Consider the following 14,952-nt stretch of genomic DNA (forward strand, 5'->3'; position numbering starts at 1 on the left):
GGGACTCCAGGTGGGGATGGGACTCCGAGTGGAGGCGGGACTTCAGGTGCTGACAGGGCTCGGGGACGATTCGTGGTTCGGACCGGTACCAGGTGGGGCATAGGTGGCCCGGAGGAAGGGCGTCCCGGCAAGGTCTGGGGGCGGTGCTCAGCCAGGGGCGGAGGGAGGCAGGCGCCGCGGGTGGGGTAGGGACGGAGCTCCGGGCGGAGACGGAGGCGGAGCTCCGGGGCGGGGCGCGGGCGGCCCGGGAGGCGGCGCTCGGGCCGGGACGCGCGGGCCGGGCATGGCGTCGATGGCGGCGGCGATCGCGGCCTCGCGCTCGGCCGTCATGAGCGGGAACCGGCCGCTGGACGACCGGGAGCGGAAGCGCTTCACCTACTTCTCGTCGCTGAGCCCCATGGCTAGGAAGATCATGCAGGACAAGGAGAAGATCCGGGAGAAGTATGGGCCCGAGTGGGCGCGGCTGCCGCCCGCGCAGCAGGACGAAATCATCGACCGCTGCCTGGTGGGGCCTCGCGCCCCGCGGGCCGCGGACGCGGGGGACGTGGGGGACCCCGCGCGCTTCCCTGGCCTGCGCGGGCCCACGGGCCAGAAGCTGGTGCGCTTCGGCGACGAGGTGGGTGCGGCGGGACTGGCCACTTACGGCGGAGTGGGCGGTGAGGGGGAGTTCAGAAATCTCTGGGAGAAGGGAACATGTAAAGACAAAGTGGAAACAGTAGAGAGGAAATCACGCGAACCTGGGTTTTGATGAGGCTCTGCCCCTTAGCAGCCTGGCCCTCGATGAGTTTACGACTTAGAGCCTCAGTTTTCCGGGTATGAAACGGGAATAATGTCTACCGTTCCCGAACACCAGGCACCCAGGGGCCGGCAAATGTTATGGCTGAGGACCTCAGTGGGGGAGGTGGGACTGCCAGGCACCGCCGCCCTGGGATGTGTCCCCGGGAGACCACAATGGAGGTTGTGTTTGGGTGTGACATGTGAGTCCCGGTTCCCACCCAAACACCGGAGAAGTTGAGATAACTCCAGTAAGCCTGAGTCCCGAAGCCTGGGCTCTAGACGCTGAGGGAAGAGAGAAACTACTGAAATTGCTCCGGCCTGACCCTGCTCTTAGGCACAATGGATCCGGATTCTGCGCTGTCCAGAAACCTGGTGTTTTACTTGGAGATGGTTTCTCTGAAGCCCGTTGTGCCACGAGAGTATGTACTTGGACCTCAGGGACTCAACTTTGTTTTGAAGGACAACATCAGTAGCAACCGGAGTTGTGAAAGTCTTTTGGGTGGAGGCAGTTTTCTAGGAGGCAGGGAGGAGGGGCTAGGAGAGATTTTCCCCCTCTCCTCCCCTGGGGAAGTTATGCCGAGAGTGGAAGGAATACCAGTTAAGATTTTTTCAGGCCAGGTATTCGTCGATGTTTGTTACTACAGGACGCTTGTGGTCACAAATCCACTTTACTGCCAGGGAATTGTGAAGGCAGAGCTGTCCACCAACGTTGCCTTCTGCTCTCCATCCCACTTGAAACTCTGAGGGCCTTGCCAGGAAAAACAAGGGTGTGGTAGGAGATGAAAATATAAGTCTTAAAATATATTCCTGGAGCTGAAGCATTTCATTGTGAAAATATGCATCTCCATAAAGACATGTGGACAGAGTTTGCGCTTGGATCTGGATGATGAGCAGGCAAACAGTTCCTCTTTGGCAGTGTCTCCGGTAAATAAATCTAAGAGGAAGCAGCCCTGTCAGTACTTAACAAATGCCAGAGATTGGCTGTCACTGGTCCTGAGAATATCAAAAGGCCAAGCCACATTGGAGCCAGGGTCACTGACAAGGAGAGATGTGGCCACTTTTCTTTTTACTCTAGCTCCTCATCTGGTGCCAGACTGCCCTGATTCTGCCTTTGTGTACCGGTGTGGTTTAAAGCAAATAGGGGCTTGGGAGATGGTTCCAACAGCGAGACTTGCCATGCCCGAATGAGGATCTCTAGCAACCATGGAGAGGTGGCACACACTTGTGATTCCCGTGTTGATCCCTGGGGACCACTGGCCAACCAGCCTAGCCTTTTTGTCAAGTTCCAGACTAATGAGAGATCCTGTCCCCAAAGACAAGGTCGGCAGCATCTTGAGGGACAACAAACACCTAATGTTGACCTCTGACCTACACTCATACTCCAGCGTTTGCACGAAATGAAACTTTGTGCTGAGCTAGCTGTCCACGTGCCCTTCAGTAGCACCCAATGTCAATCTCAGCAGTGCAAAATGGGCAGAATACACACACACACCTCCCAAGTCCCTGAGCAGCTTCAGCCCAGGTGGCAGAGGGACAAGCAACCTTGAGTCTTAGGCAGGGTCTGTAGGACATCAGCCAGGGTGAGTGTTTCCTTTTTGCCTACAGTAGTGTGAGATTTAACAGCACAGGGGACCATAAATTCCACCAGACTGAGTGAGAGGTTGGCACCAAACTGAAGTCAGTTTGGTCCCATCAGCGGTCTCATCATGGCACCCAGGAGATCATTCATGAAGGAGGACTAGTGTCTGCCACAGGGCTAGCAGATGGGAATACAGTGTGTGTGTGTGTGTGTGTGTGTGTGTGTGTGTGTGTGTCTGTGTGCCTCCCAGGTAGGTGATATGACACCCAAATAGGTGGCCCCAAATTTGAGCAAAAAAAAAAAAAAAAAAAAAACCAAAAATCCAGGGCTCCAAAGCCCGTTCTACACCCAAAGGATGCTGCCTGTTTTCTTGAATCATGTTCTCTGTTGCCAATAAAATTTTGTGCCCCCTATCCTATAGTAACACCATCTAGTTGTTTTGTTTTGTTTTGTTTTTACTGTCATCTACTATCATTATTTTCAGTACCATCTACTCATTTTTATGTCTTTCAGGAACAAATGGGACCCTAATTATAGACTGGTGACCATAGGTCTTGGTGACTCTGGATGTCGTAGGGGCTCCTTTGCCTGTGTGCATAGGACAGGTGCAGCAACATGACACCTGTGTGTGTGTGTGTGTGTGTGTGTGTGTGTGTGTGTGTGTGTGTAGGTGTGTGTTCACCCTGATCTCCAGAAAGCTGGATGGCCTGGGCAGAACTCAGATCTCCTCTTGTCTTGCTAATGTAACCTGGTCCTCTGTAGAGATAGTGGTCTCTGCTTTTAGTGCTGTGGCAAAGAAGGGACTGTCAGTATTTTAGCTGCTTTGGGAATCAGCTAAGCAAGTATTTTTCTAGGCTGTCATAGAAACTAGAGGCACCCTGGACTAGGGTGCTTAAACCTCCCTCTCTCCCAAATTAGCCTTCACCAGCTCCATTAAAATCCCTGCTTCGTGAACTGATCTCAGTGGAGATGTGCAGAGAACTTAGTTTTGTTCAAGCCTGCCAGCCTCCTACCCTGACTCCAGTATTGTCTTAATCCCTTCACTGCTGTTCTACAGCAGCAAAGAAGAGGGCTTGGAGCACCAGGGCCCGGGTTCAAGTCCGGCCATGTCATCAGCAGGATGCCACTCTGGCAGGGTGAAGCATAATGTGCCATCAATGGTTCGGAACAGGTGAGGCCCCTGGGGATGTTCCCTCGGCCTTGCGAGTTTTCTTGAGAACATTAAAGCATGCTTTTTGATGGATGCTTTTCTCAGGCTGGCAGCTCCCTTCCTTCTCTGGAAGGTTTGTTCTTTCAGCAGTGAAGTTCTGGGAATGGCTTCTTTGAGAGCTAAAAGGTTTTTGATTGAGAGGAGATCTCCTGTATACTCTACTGTTGTCATAGGAAGCAATCCAACAAACCCAGAACTCTGAATTTTCAGGAAGTGGTTTCCTGTCCCCAACTCCTTGCCACACCCAGCAGGACCCAGGCACATTGGTGAGTTCCAGGGTTCTAAGCACTGCCGTTGTCTTAGCTCCAGACAGACCCTTGCAGAGATGCTGGAGCTCCTGTAGTGGTAAATCTTGCTGCTGTGGCATCTGTTTGTCTCTGCCACCTCTCCACGGAGTAGGTGGACCTGGGCAGGGGTGGGTACTGGTGTGGGTCATCCAGCCCCACAGCCCCTTGACCTGGATTCTAGAAACTGGCGTTTTAAGACCCTGGAGCCAGATAGCTCTGAACCTTGCCTGCGGCTTAGTTGACAGCTGCCTCCCAAAAGCTCCTCCTGGAGGCCTGAGGCCCTCCTAGTGCTCTTGCTCCTCTCTGTCTGAGACCCTTCCTAGATCCTTCTGGAATTCTATTTTGTTGGGCATGAATTTGGCCAGATGTTTGGCTTCTGAGACTAGAGGGCTTTTTCTCTCCCATGTGAAACTCGGCTTTGCCTCTCTCTCTCTCTCTCTCTCTCTCTCTCTCTCTCTCTCTCTCTCTCTCTCTCTTTCTTTTTTTTTTTTAACAATTTCTTTTTACCTTTTATCTGTGTGTGTGTGTGTGTGTGTGTGTGTGTGTGTCTGTGTGTGTGTGTGTGTGTTTGCGCATGTGTGCATGCAGAGGCCAAATCTAGGGTGTTTCTCTGGTGCTATCCACCTTGTTTTTTGACACAGACTCTGTCTTGCTGGTGGTTCACTCTTCAGCTAGGCCAGCTGTCCAGTGAGCCCCAGGGAGTCTGTCTCTCCCTTCCCAGCTCTGGGATCATAAGTGTGCACTACCATGCCCTCCCTGCTCTCTATCTGAGTACTGAGGAGTGAACTAGGTCCTCTTGCCTCTGTAGCAAACATATTCTCAATGGAGTTATGTTCCTAGCTCTCAGCCTTTTGGGAGATGGGGATAGTGATTTGAGAGTTGATTTCTCAGTATGTTGGACTTGGTTTTTAAGGAAAGTGGAATGTGTGAATCACCATCCCCTCCTGTCTGGCATATCCATGTGTATTTTAGAAATGAGGACAAGGTAAATTTGGCCTCTTGCGTCCCTCTGCCTGGACCCTGTGCTGAACTGCCAGGTTAGCACTGAGAATGGTCCAGATGCAGCAGGCTGTGAGCGAGGCTCTGGACCTGCCCCTCCTGCTCCCCTTGCAGATTGATGGCTCCTCGGCATGATAGCACTTGGCTGGGTGCCCGGAGCTGAGCCAGCAAACGTGGCTTCCCTTCTGGGCGCCTCCATTGCTGGCTTCCATGGGAGGTGACCCAGTGGCAGCCTGGAAACTGGTTTTGCAGAGATGAAAGGATCAGTTTGTGCCATTCTGGGAGGGCAAGAAGCACATGGGCAGTCTTGGAGTCATCTTTTGACTGACAGGACTCATACCCCAAGGAAGAGGTTCCCATGGTGTTGGAAGAATGTAGCCATTTCTCAAAAATACATCAGTAACAAAAAAAAAGTGATGACCACATTTCTGCTAGTCCCTTGACCTCCCTCCTCCCAGTCCGTTCCCTGTCTCATCACCAGGAGAGATGGCCCTATCCCTGCCCATGCCCACGATTCTGAACTTGTGTCCCTAGTGGAATGTGTCACAAGCTAAGTCACCAGGGCTTTCTGTCTTTGGAACTACAGCTCTGCACTCGCAGTTATGGACCCTTACTTCAGTAGAGATAAATATACTGCTGGTCTAAGAGACCAGAGCCACTTCTGTAAGTGTATGCACAATTGCTGCCAACAGGCAGGTATTTTTTTAAAGGCATATTTTAATTGTTCTTTTCAAACTCCCATCCTTTTTATTTTTTTCTGTACATGGAGAATCAACCGAGGGCTTCCTGCATGTTAAGCAAGTGCTCTACCACCAGGCTATAGCCCAGCCCTTTTTCTAATCTTTTAGGGTTTTGCTAGGCTGCCCAAGTTGACTTTGAACTCAAGGCAGTCCTTGGACTATTAGAATCCTCTTGTCTCAGCCTCCCGAGTAGCTGGGACTATAGATAGGCCTAAGCCATCATGCTGGGCTTGATGTGGTTTACCACTCTGAACATCAGAGAGACTGATCGCCTCATTCCCTTGTTCCTTTATTTATTTATTTACTTATGATGCTGGAGATTAAACCCAGAGTCATGTATATGTGTACTGTATATGTATAAACCCTCTACCATTGAGTCACTTACATCCCCAGCTAATTCCTGGTTTTTTTTAATTAATGTATTATTATAGTGTGTGTGGTGTGTGTGTGTGTGTGTGTCCAAGCAAGTGTGCTCATGCACAGGAGGATGATGTGTGTGCATGGGTGTACATGCCACAGTACATGTGTGGAGGTCAGAGGACAGCTTTGGAGTCATGGCTTTCCTTCCGCCTTTGTGGAGGATTGAACTCAGGTTGGCCAGGCTAGTTTGGCAAGTACCTTTACTCACTGAGCCGTCTCACTGGCCCTCATTCCTGTTTGTTTTTTTTCTTTTAAATGCTTTTTTAAAAAAAGTTTTTATTTTATTTGTATGTGTATGTATGGGTGTTTTGCTTGCATGTGTGTGTCTGTGAACCATGTGTGTGACTCATGACCACAGAGTCCTGGGAAGGGTGTTGGACTCCCTGGACCAGGTACTTGTGAGCCAATACAGGGATGCTGGGGTCGAACCCAGGGCCTCTGGAAGAGGAGCCAGTGTTCTTTTATTTATTTATTTATTTATTTATTTATTTATTTATTTATTCATTTATTTATTCATTTATTTATTCATTTATTTATTCATTTATTTATTTATTTATTTATTATGTATACAATTTCCTGTCTGCATGTATCCCTGCAGGCCAGAAGAGGGCACCAGATCACATTACAGATGGTTGTGAGCCACCATGTGGTTGCTGGGAATTGAACTCAGGACCTCTGGCAGAGAAGCCAGTGCTCTTAACCGCTGAGCCATCTCTCCAGCCCTAAAAGATTTAGCTATTTATTATAAGCGCCAGAGATGGTTGAGAGCCACCATGTGGTTGCTGGGAATTGAACTCAGGTCCTCTGGAAGAACAGTCAGTGCTCTTAACCACTGAGCCATCTCTCCAGCCCTGGCGGAGCCAGTGTTCTTAATTGCTGGACCTGAAAGTTGCTGTGAGCTGTCCTTAGTCTACACACAGTCGTGGTGTCTTTGAGTACGCAGAGTCTTTGAGTGTCCAGGCCACCCAGCATCAACCCACGGGTAACTGCTGTCAGCACAGGGGATTTTCTGTTCCTTTGCACAGGCTCTGCCGTCAGATCTTGCTCTCTCTGGTTGACAGCGTTTCTTAGCCTGAGCTGCAATGCCATTGCTTGTCCCCTAGGAACGCCGCTGATCCTGGGCTTTAGAGGCATAGTGATCGTTTGTGGTCCCCAAGGCATCTTGTAACTGCAGACCCTGCTTCTGAGTCACCAAGGAAACTGGCCCTATTTCTGGGACTTAATAGTTGGGGTTCCCACTTTTGGAAACCAGGCTGTCCTCGCAGAAGGTGTCTGCTTTGTGGTCAGGGTGTGTCCAGTTGGCAAGTAATAGGGACTGTAGTTCTGAAACATTGTGATTAAACATGCTTGGCGATGGTTAGTGTGTAATCTTCAAATGTCACCAAGAACAAAGATGCTCTCGCAGGGCTTGGAGACCACTCATTTGCCCTGGAACTGCCTTGAGGGATGTGTAGAGTGAGTCCATAGGAGGCTAGACAGTTGTTTGTAGAGGGTCTTCGCACACAGGTGGCTTTTACACACCTGGTCACACTATATCTGATCTTTTCCCCAGGAGAGTTGAAATCCCAGACTGCAATCTGCCAGGTTGGCAGCTCCCAGTTAGTAATTAGCATCTTCAGTTCCTCCTTGTCTTTCCAAGACCTTTTTATTGCTATGCAGTATACATAGCACAAAACTTGCCATTATAACCAGTCTTTTTTCTTCTTTAAGACTCTGGCTGGGCAGTGGTGGCACACACCTTTAATCCCAGCACTCTGGAGGCAGAGGCAGGTAGATCTCTGTGAGTTTAAGGCCAACCTGGTCTATAGAGCGAGTTCCAGGATAGTTACGACTATAGAGAGAGACCCTGTCTCAAAAACTAAAAAAGACAGTGTCTTATGATTCCCTGGCAATCCTTGAACTCACTATGTATCGAAGGATGACTGCATTTCTGATCCTCCTGCCTCTACTTCCTAAGTGCTGGGATTACAAATGTGAGCCATACCCAGCTTATGTTAAAGAGACAGGATCTTGTGTATCATATACCCTCCAACTCTGTGTAGCTGAGGATGGCCTTGAACTTCTGATCCTCCTGCTTCCCCTTCCCAAGTGCTGAGATTGCAGGTGTGTATCATCACACCCTGTTTATGCCGCGTTGAAGATCAAACCCAGAGCCTTTGTACCTTCCAGGGAAGCACTATACCAGATAATCTCCACCCCCAACCCCATTTCAACCGTTTCTGAGTGTACAATGTCATTCTACATATTTAAAGTGTGTGCAACCATTCCCACATCCAGTTCCAGATTATTTAGTTATTCCTGGCACAGAGTCTTGTTGTGGGGCCCAGGCTCGTCTGGAACTCACCATCCTCCTGCCTTAGCATTCGGAATGTTGGGATGACAGGTGTGCTCAGCCATGCCCAGCCATGTTTGTTTGTGTTTTGTTTTTGAGGCAGGGTTGCACTTTGTAGTTTTGGCTGGCTTGGAAATCATTATGTAAATCAGGCTGTCCTTGAGCTCACAGAGATCTGCCTGCCTCTGCTTCCTGCGTGCTAGGATTAAAAGCCGATGCCAGCCACCACCAAGTTCGATGCCAGCCATGTTTTGTTTGTTTGTTTTTAAATTGTTATTTTTTATTGTGTATATGCATGATATATGTATGTGAGCATGTGTGCCAGTGTTTATGTGGCGTTCATAGGAAGCTTTGGGAGTTGGTTCTTTCCTTCCCCCTTTACACATTCTGGGGGATTGAATTCAGATTGTCATGCTGAGCCATCCACTGCCCTGCCCAGCTGTTTGTGTTGTTTTGAAATGAAACTTTATATCCTTTAATCAATAAAACAGTACAGGTTAATTATAACTGCCATTCTCCCCACCCCACTTCTGGCAGCTTCTGTTTTCTGCCACTATGATTTTTCATACTCCAGTATTGCATGTCGATGGGACCATAAAAACAATATTTATTCTTGTGTCTGGCTTATTTCACTTAGCATAATGTGAAGAATATGCTTATTACACACATAGTAATACTGCTCTCCTTTGGAGACACTGAGTTGGATCAACATTTTACAGACAGCAAATGCACCTGAGATGGTAGTGATTTAACTAGTTTTAGTGCTGGTTACTGTGGAAGCAGAAGAAGAAGGGGAAACACTGTGTGTGTGTGTGTGTGTGTGTGTGTGTGTGTGTGTGTGTGTGTGTGTGTGTCTGTGTGTGTCTGTGTGTGTGTCTGTGTGTAACCCTTGTGAGGACCAGCAGCCCCTCCTGTAGTGCGTACCAGCTTCTGATTGCTGCCTTCCATGGTTTTCTGTGGTTTTCCATGCTTCTGTGTCCTCATAGTTGTGTCTCTTGTGGCTTCCGTTCTGCTTTGGCTATTCTGATTTGGTGATGTGTGGTTGGCATACTCTTACGCTGTGCTCCTCAGAAGCTCAGCCAGACTTACAGGGTCTGTCTCTTTCACATGGGATTTTGACTCTGTGGGTGATGGTTGGCCAGAGTGAAGGCCACCTGTGTTGTCCTGAGGTCTGAAGGACGTGAGTAAGTTGTACTTCCACTGTTTCAGATCTGGGTGCCTGGGAGGTGGGCAGAGGGCTTTTCAGCAGCCCCAGAGTGAGAGTGCACGATCCCACTCCAGGCCTGCACCTGCCTTTATTTTGTTTGCCTGCTGGTTACTGTGGAAGCAGAAGAAAAAGGGGAAACACTTGTGTGTGTGTGTGTGTGTGTGTGTGTCTATATATGCATGAATGTGTCTGTGTATGTTTGTGTATGTATATGTCTGTGTGTCTGTGCTTGTAAGTGTTTATATGAGCGTGTCTGTGTATGTGTGTCTTCGTGCAGGTGTATCTTTGTGCAAGTATCTAAGTATCTGAGTATGTCTGTGTGGGAGTGCATTTATATGTGGGAGTGTGTCTGTGTGGAAGTGTGTAGAAGTCTATGTATGGGACTGTGTCTATGTGTAAGAGTGTATCTATGTATGAGAACATGTTTGTATGGGAATGTCTTTGTGTGAGTGTGAGTTTGTCTTTGTAAGTGAGTGTGTCTCTGTGTGTAGGAGCAGGAACTACCACTTTGAGAATCTGCTGCCATTTGTGCTGGCAGCCTGGGAGGCTGCTCCAACGCCAGCGAAGTCCATGGCTGGAGGCGCAGCCACTGCCAGCTGACGACGGAGCTCCCATCACATTTTTGTTTGGCAGATTTATTTTTGCTAAGTGCTTTATTTTTTATGAGCTCAGAATTGCAGAAATCTAAGGAATCTGCCTCTTGATTAAGCTTCTTGCTGAAGCAAACAGAAGATTGTTGACGCTAAGGGGACATCTCAGTGACCTTTCCCAGCCTGTGACCCCTGTGACCCCCCCGTGGAATTCCAGGAAGTGTGGGCAGCGACCCTGGGACTCCGACCCACCAAGCACTGGGCCCTGACTTTTGCTTCCTGGAGTCCTGCTCACAGTTGCCTCCCACAGCCAGGAGCCTCTGACTTATCATCGGCGATTCAAAGGGATTCAAAGGGACTGACCTGACAGAACTCTTTAGAAGTCAGGGCAGGTGACACATGAGTGGTTCCAGCTCCCACCCATTCTTGTGATCCCTACCTCCTTTCTCTGTCCGCTAATGTGGCTTGGGCTGGTGGCCTCAGTGAAAACTGCGTTAGCCAGACAACGCCCTTCACCTCTCTCACAAGTCACATCTAGAATAAGCAGTATCTGTTCCACTGACCTGCTCCGCTTCCCACTGAAGGCTGTCTGCCGCTGAGAGGAGTGCACAGTGTCCCAAGAGCCTAGAACTGCAGAATTAACTCGATGTTTCCACCCCCAGCAGCCGCAGAGATGAGGACAGGTCCCAGCTGCAGCTGTCGCTCCCAGGCATTGGCTCACATTCCTCCAGATAGCCATGGCCATTTTTGGATGGGCAGAATTTAGACATTGGAAGTAACTGGGATTTAGCCGAAATTCCAGAGTGGAATGCAGTGACCCTGTTCTCATTTTTAGAAGTTTTGCCTGACGACTGTGTAGTGCAAAATAACCCAAGTGGGCTGGAGAGGCTGCCAGTGGTTAAGAGCACTTGATGCTCTTGCAGAGGACCTGAGTTTGGTTCCCGGCACCCGTGTACAGTGGCTCACAACCATCTGTAACTCCAGCTCCAGGCCAGGCTGACAACCCTCTTCTGGCCTCCAAAGGCACTTTCACTCACGTGTGCATATCCATACACAGACACACATACACATAAATAAATATTTTTTAAAAAGCAGTGCAAGTCCATTCTGGAGCCAAGATTCTCAACAGATGTTACCATTGTGCAGGATCAGTGGCTATTTATGGCGGACTGTATTAGCTGCCCAGCTGAGGGCCTTTTGGCTCTCTTTTTTTTTTTTTTTTTTTTTTTGGTTTTTTGAGACAGGGTTTCTCTGTGTAGCTTTGCGCCTTTCCTGGAACTCACTTGGTAGCCCAGGCTGGCCTCGAACTCACAGAGATCCGCCTGGCTCTGCCTCCCGAGTGCTGGGATTAAAGGCGTGCGCCACCACCGCCCGGCGCCTTTTGGCTCTCTTAATGCCTGGTCCCACTTTACTGCTCAGCCTATCCAGCTCTGGGGATATACGCTCTGCGATGTAGTCTTGGTATAGCATGTATCCACGTGAACAGGCTTTCTCTGGTGTTAGTGTGCAGTTCTTGGACCCTCTGCATACCCACTGGAGGAAAGGGCCTAAGCATGAACATGCAGCAGCCCCTCCTCCTGAGCCCAGGAGCCACAGTAGGGTAGCCCTTACCATACAGCCACCGACTACTCATCCCCCAATGCAAGAGACTCTATAAATGGCAGCTTTACCCTCGGTACCTTCATCCCAGAAGACCCAGATCCCCACTCCCCACATTGTGATGCTTTGGGAATAGGAATGTGTGAGGTGTATGAGTTGTGGTATGTGAAGACCTGTCTTGTGCAGAGGTCCTGAGCTCATAACTGTGGAACCTGGGCTTCTCCAGCTCTGGGGATAGGGTGGGGAAAGGACTTATTATGTTACTGTGCCTTGTCAAGCTCGGTGTCTTCTTAGGAACGGGCTGTCAACTGCCCAGAGCCACCATGCCTTTGCTATTATCGTTCTTCACTGGACCTCAACTGCTACTCAGCTCAGCAGGGGTGTGCCTAGGGAAAGCTGGCTTGCAGCCGAGATGGCTGTTGTGCTGGCAAGCATTCTTCCGGGGTTCCTGCCATCTGTGAGGCTGTTCTGGCGCAGGGCTCTGTCAGCATCTGAAGAAGGAGCCTTGGGCACAACAGCTCTCTTTGTGGAGCTTGGAGCCAGGTCACCTGGCTGCTAGGTGACAAGGGACGTAATTTATTGGGTACCACATGAAGTGATATAAATCACCGAGGAGTTGTTTGGGGACAGTGGGAGATGAACATAGAATTAATGTCACTCTTGGTTTACATATTTTATCTGGGGTTTCAGACATAGCTCTGTTGGTAAGGTGCTTGCCTAGTGTGCATAAAGCCTCAAGTTCAATCCCCTGTACGACAAACCAGACGTGGTGCTATGTGCCTGTAATCTCCTCACTTAGAAAGTAGAAACAGGAAGATCAGGAGTTCAAGGTCATCCCTGGACACACAGTGAATTTGAAGGCAGATTGTGACATGAGACCATCTAAAAAAAAAAAGACAAAAATCTGTCCCATGTTTTAGAGCAGCTGGGCACAGACAGGTACTCTGTGGGGGTGGAGAGGAGGCCCAAGCCCTTTCTTCAAGCTAGCCAACAGGACCTGCAAGCCAGGGTCTGAGTCCAGTGAGTGCCCCGAAGAGGTCTTCTGCCGCAAGTGTGTGCTGAGTCAGGAGCAAGATCAGCGTTGTTAGGATTAGACACTTGCATTGCCCGATGCTTTGTCCACGGACGCTGCTGCTGGTGCCTTTCGGCGGCCAGGAGGAGAGGGCACGAGTGTGTTGCTGGCTGTGTTCTTTGCATAAGTTGCCAGGTTACAACCTCACAGCAAGCCTGCAGGGTGTGTGAGCCCCTCACAGAAGCAAGGAAACAGGTTCAGAAGGCCGTGTCCTCGTGCCAGATCATACAGTTTGCCCTGGTTGGGCTGAGACTCGACCCTGTTTTTGCTGAGGACAGTAGCCGTCCCATGTCTTGAAGCTCCTGTCTTGGGTTGGCTCGGCTGAGGTCACTGGTGCTCGCTAAGATGCCTGTTTGGCAGGAGAGGACCAGCAGCCTGGGCTGCAGCAGTTCCCAGTGCTGGCCTTCTCAAGCACTGAGACATCCGTTTTTTTAGAGCTTGAGTTGTCCTGTGTGTGGGTCCCTCGTAGTCCTGGATGGATGTCTACACAGGGTTGTCGGAGTTCGGGCCTCAGACTTATTCTTGAATTTTTGTTTCAGGACATAACTTGGCAAGATGAGCACTCGGCCCCATTCTCCTGGGAAACAAGGGTAAGTTGAATGAAATTTAGATCTGTTTGTCCCTTTTGAAAATATTTGAGTACCTGTACATTTCTTTCCACATTTGATGAGTGCAAAGGGCTATGTGATCCTTAATGCTGGGCTACAGTTGACAGCCCATGTTGGTAAGACAAAGTCGGGGGTGGGGAGGGCTTGGGGAACTGAATCTGTGTGTGAGTCTATCAGTCCCACAATGCCCCATGATATCCCCCAGGCCCATGAGTTCCCTGGTGAACTCCAGCCATCTTGGGTGAGGGCTGCCCTGTCAGGGGACTTCTCCTTCTTCATACTTTAGCCCACTAATATTTGGCACTTTGGTGGTGGATGCCCCTTGCGACAGCTTAGAGCTCCCGGTTAGCTGACTTTGGTTGGTTTGTGTGCTGCATGTACACATACACAGACACACATGGACACATGGGAATGGACCCTGGTCTCCCAGTCACTCATGGACCGGTTGTCATCACTGCCAGAGCATCAAGCCCAACTTTAGAGCATGTCCCCATCTCCCCTGTTGTCCAGGAGAAGGACCTTAGCAAGCAGCATGACCACAAAGAAGCAAGTCTCCTGTAGCCAAGGAGAGGTGAACGGTCATGATTTTCAAACTCTACAACTTCCCACATGGTGTTGTCTCTGAAGTGGACGATGCTGCAGAGGAGACAGCTGTGTGTGGAATGGGCTTTTCAGGCACAGATTGTTTAAAAGCTTTGTTTCTTAGTTTTTTACTCTTCCCCACTGCTTCTAATCACAGCCCTTGTCCCAGCTAACCCTGGCACCCTGGGGACCTGTGGAGAGGGAGGCTCAAGGTTGGGGAACATTGATGGAGTTGCAAGGGACCTTGAGAGGCCTCTCCTGCAGACTGTCTTCGGATGCACCATGTCTTTGGAGGGCAGGGACAGCCACACCACCTTGTGCCATGGACTGCATCTAGTACGGGGTGGCTGACCTAAGGGAGGTGACCAGTCTTGACACTGATGCCATGACATTTGAGGTTGTTCTCATGTTTGACGTGAAAAGTGATTGGAGGACACAGGCATCCATTCCCATGAACACATTCACATAGCAAATTGGATTCCTCTAACCCTCCATGTACGTATACCTTACAGATCCTAAATATCCTAAATTAAAGAAGCCAACTTCTGTATCACATAGGACTTTGAGACTGAGATTTGCCATGTAGCCTAGGCTAGCCTCATACTAATGTCCTTCTGCCTTTGCTTCTTCAGTATTGGGATCACAGGTGGGTACCACCATGCCCAGGCCCTGTAGTGCTTTTTAAATTTCTGCTATAGATTAGTGGAGAACCCAGGTCTGCACAGAGGGTTGGGGATGGAGGCAGTCAGCTGGGAGCTGTAAGTGCTCTAGATTGTCCAGTGGCTGACAGCAACCAGATCTAGCTTGTAGGTGGAAGTTTCTCTCCTGCCTGCCTGTTCCCAAATACCTGGCAGCTGCTTCCTAAATAATTGACTCCGAGGCTTAATATTACTTATAAAAGCTCAGCCGGTAGCTCAGGCATATTACTGACTAGCTCTTACACTTAAATT

The 14,952-nt window shown here is 49.6% G+C and overlaps 1 protein-coding gene across 1 annotated transcript in view; it reads left to right on the plus strand.

The window, feature by feature from the left end:
- The first annotated feature begins 235 nt into the window (after nt 1-235).
- Nucleotides 236-14,952, plus strand: part of CUNH1orf198 (chromosome unknown C1orf198 homolog) — a 29,867-nt gene continuing 15,150 nt past the window's right edge. The window contains exons 1-2 of the mRNA XM_052728218.1: nt 236-616; nt 13,352-13,402. Coding sequence (XP_052584178.1) covers nt 284-616; nt 13,352-13,402 — 384 coding nt within the window. The 5' untranslated portion in view covers nt 236-283. The remainder of the gene's footprint in view (nt 617-13,351; nt 13,403-14,952) is intronic.

The sequence above is a fragment of the Peromyscus californicus genome, unplaced genomic scaffold (assembly GCF_007827085.1).
Source record: "Peromyscus californicus insignis strain IS unplaced genomic scaffold, ASM782708v3 Scaffold_8__1_contigs__length_139910024, whole genome shotgun sequence".
Taxonomy (NCBI): Eukaryota; Metazoa; Chordata; class Mammalia; order Rodentia; family Cricetidae; genus Peromyscus; species Peromyscus californicus.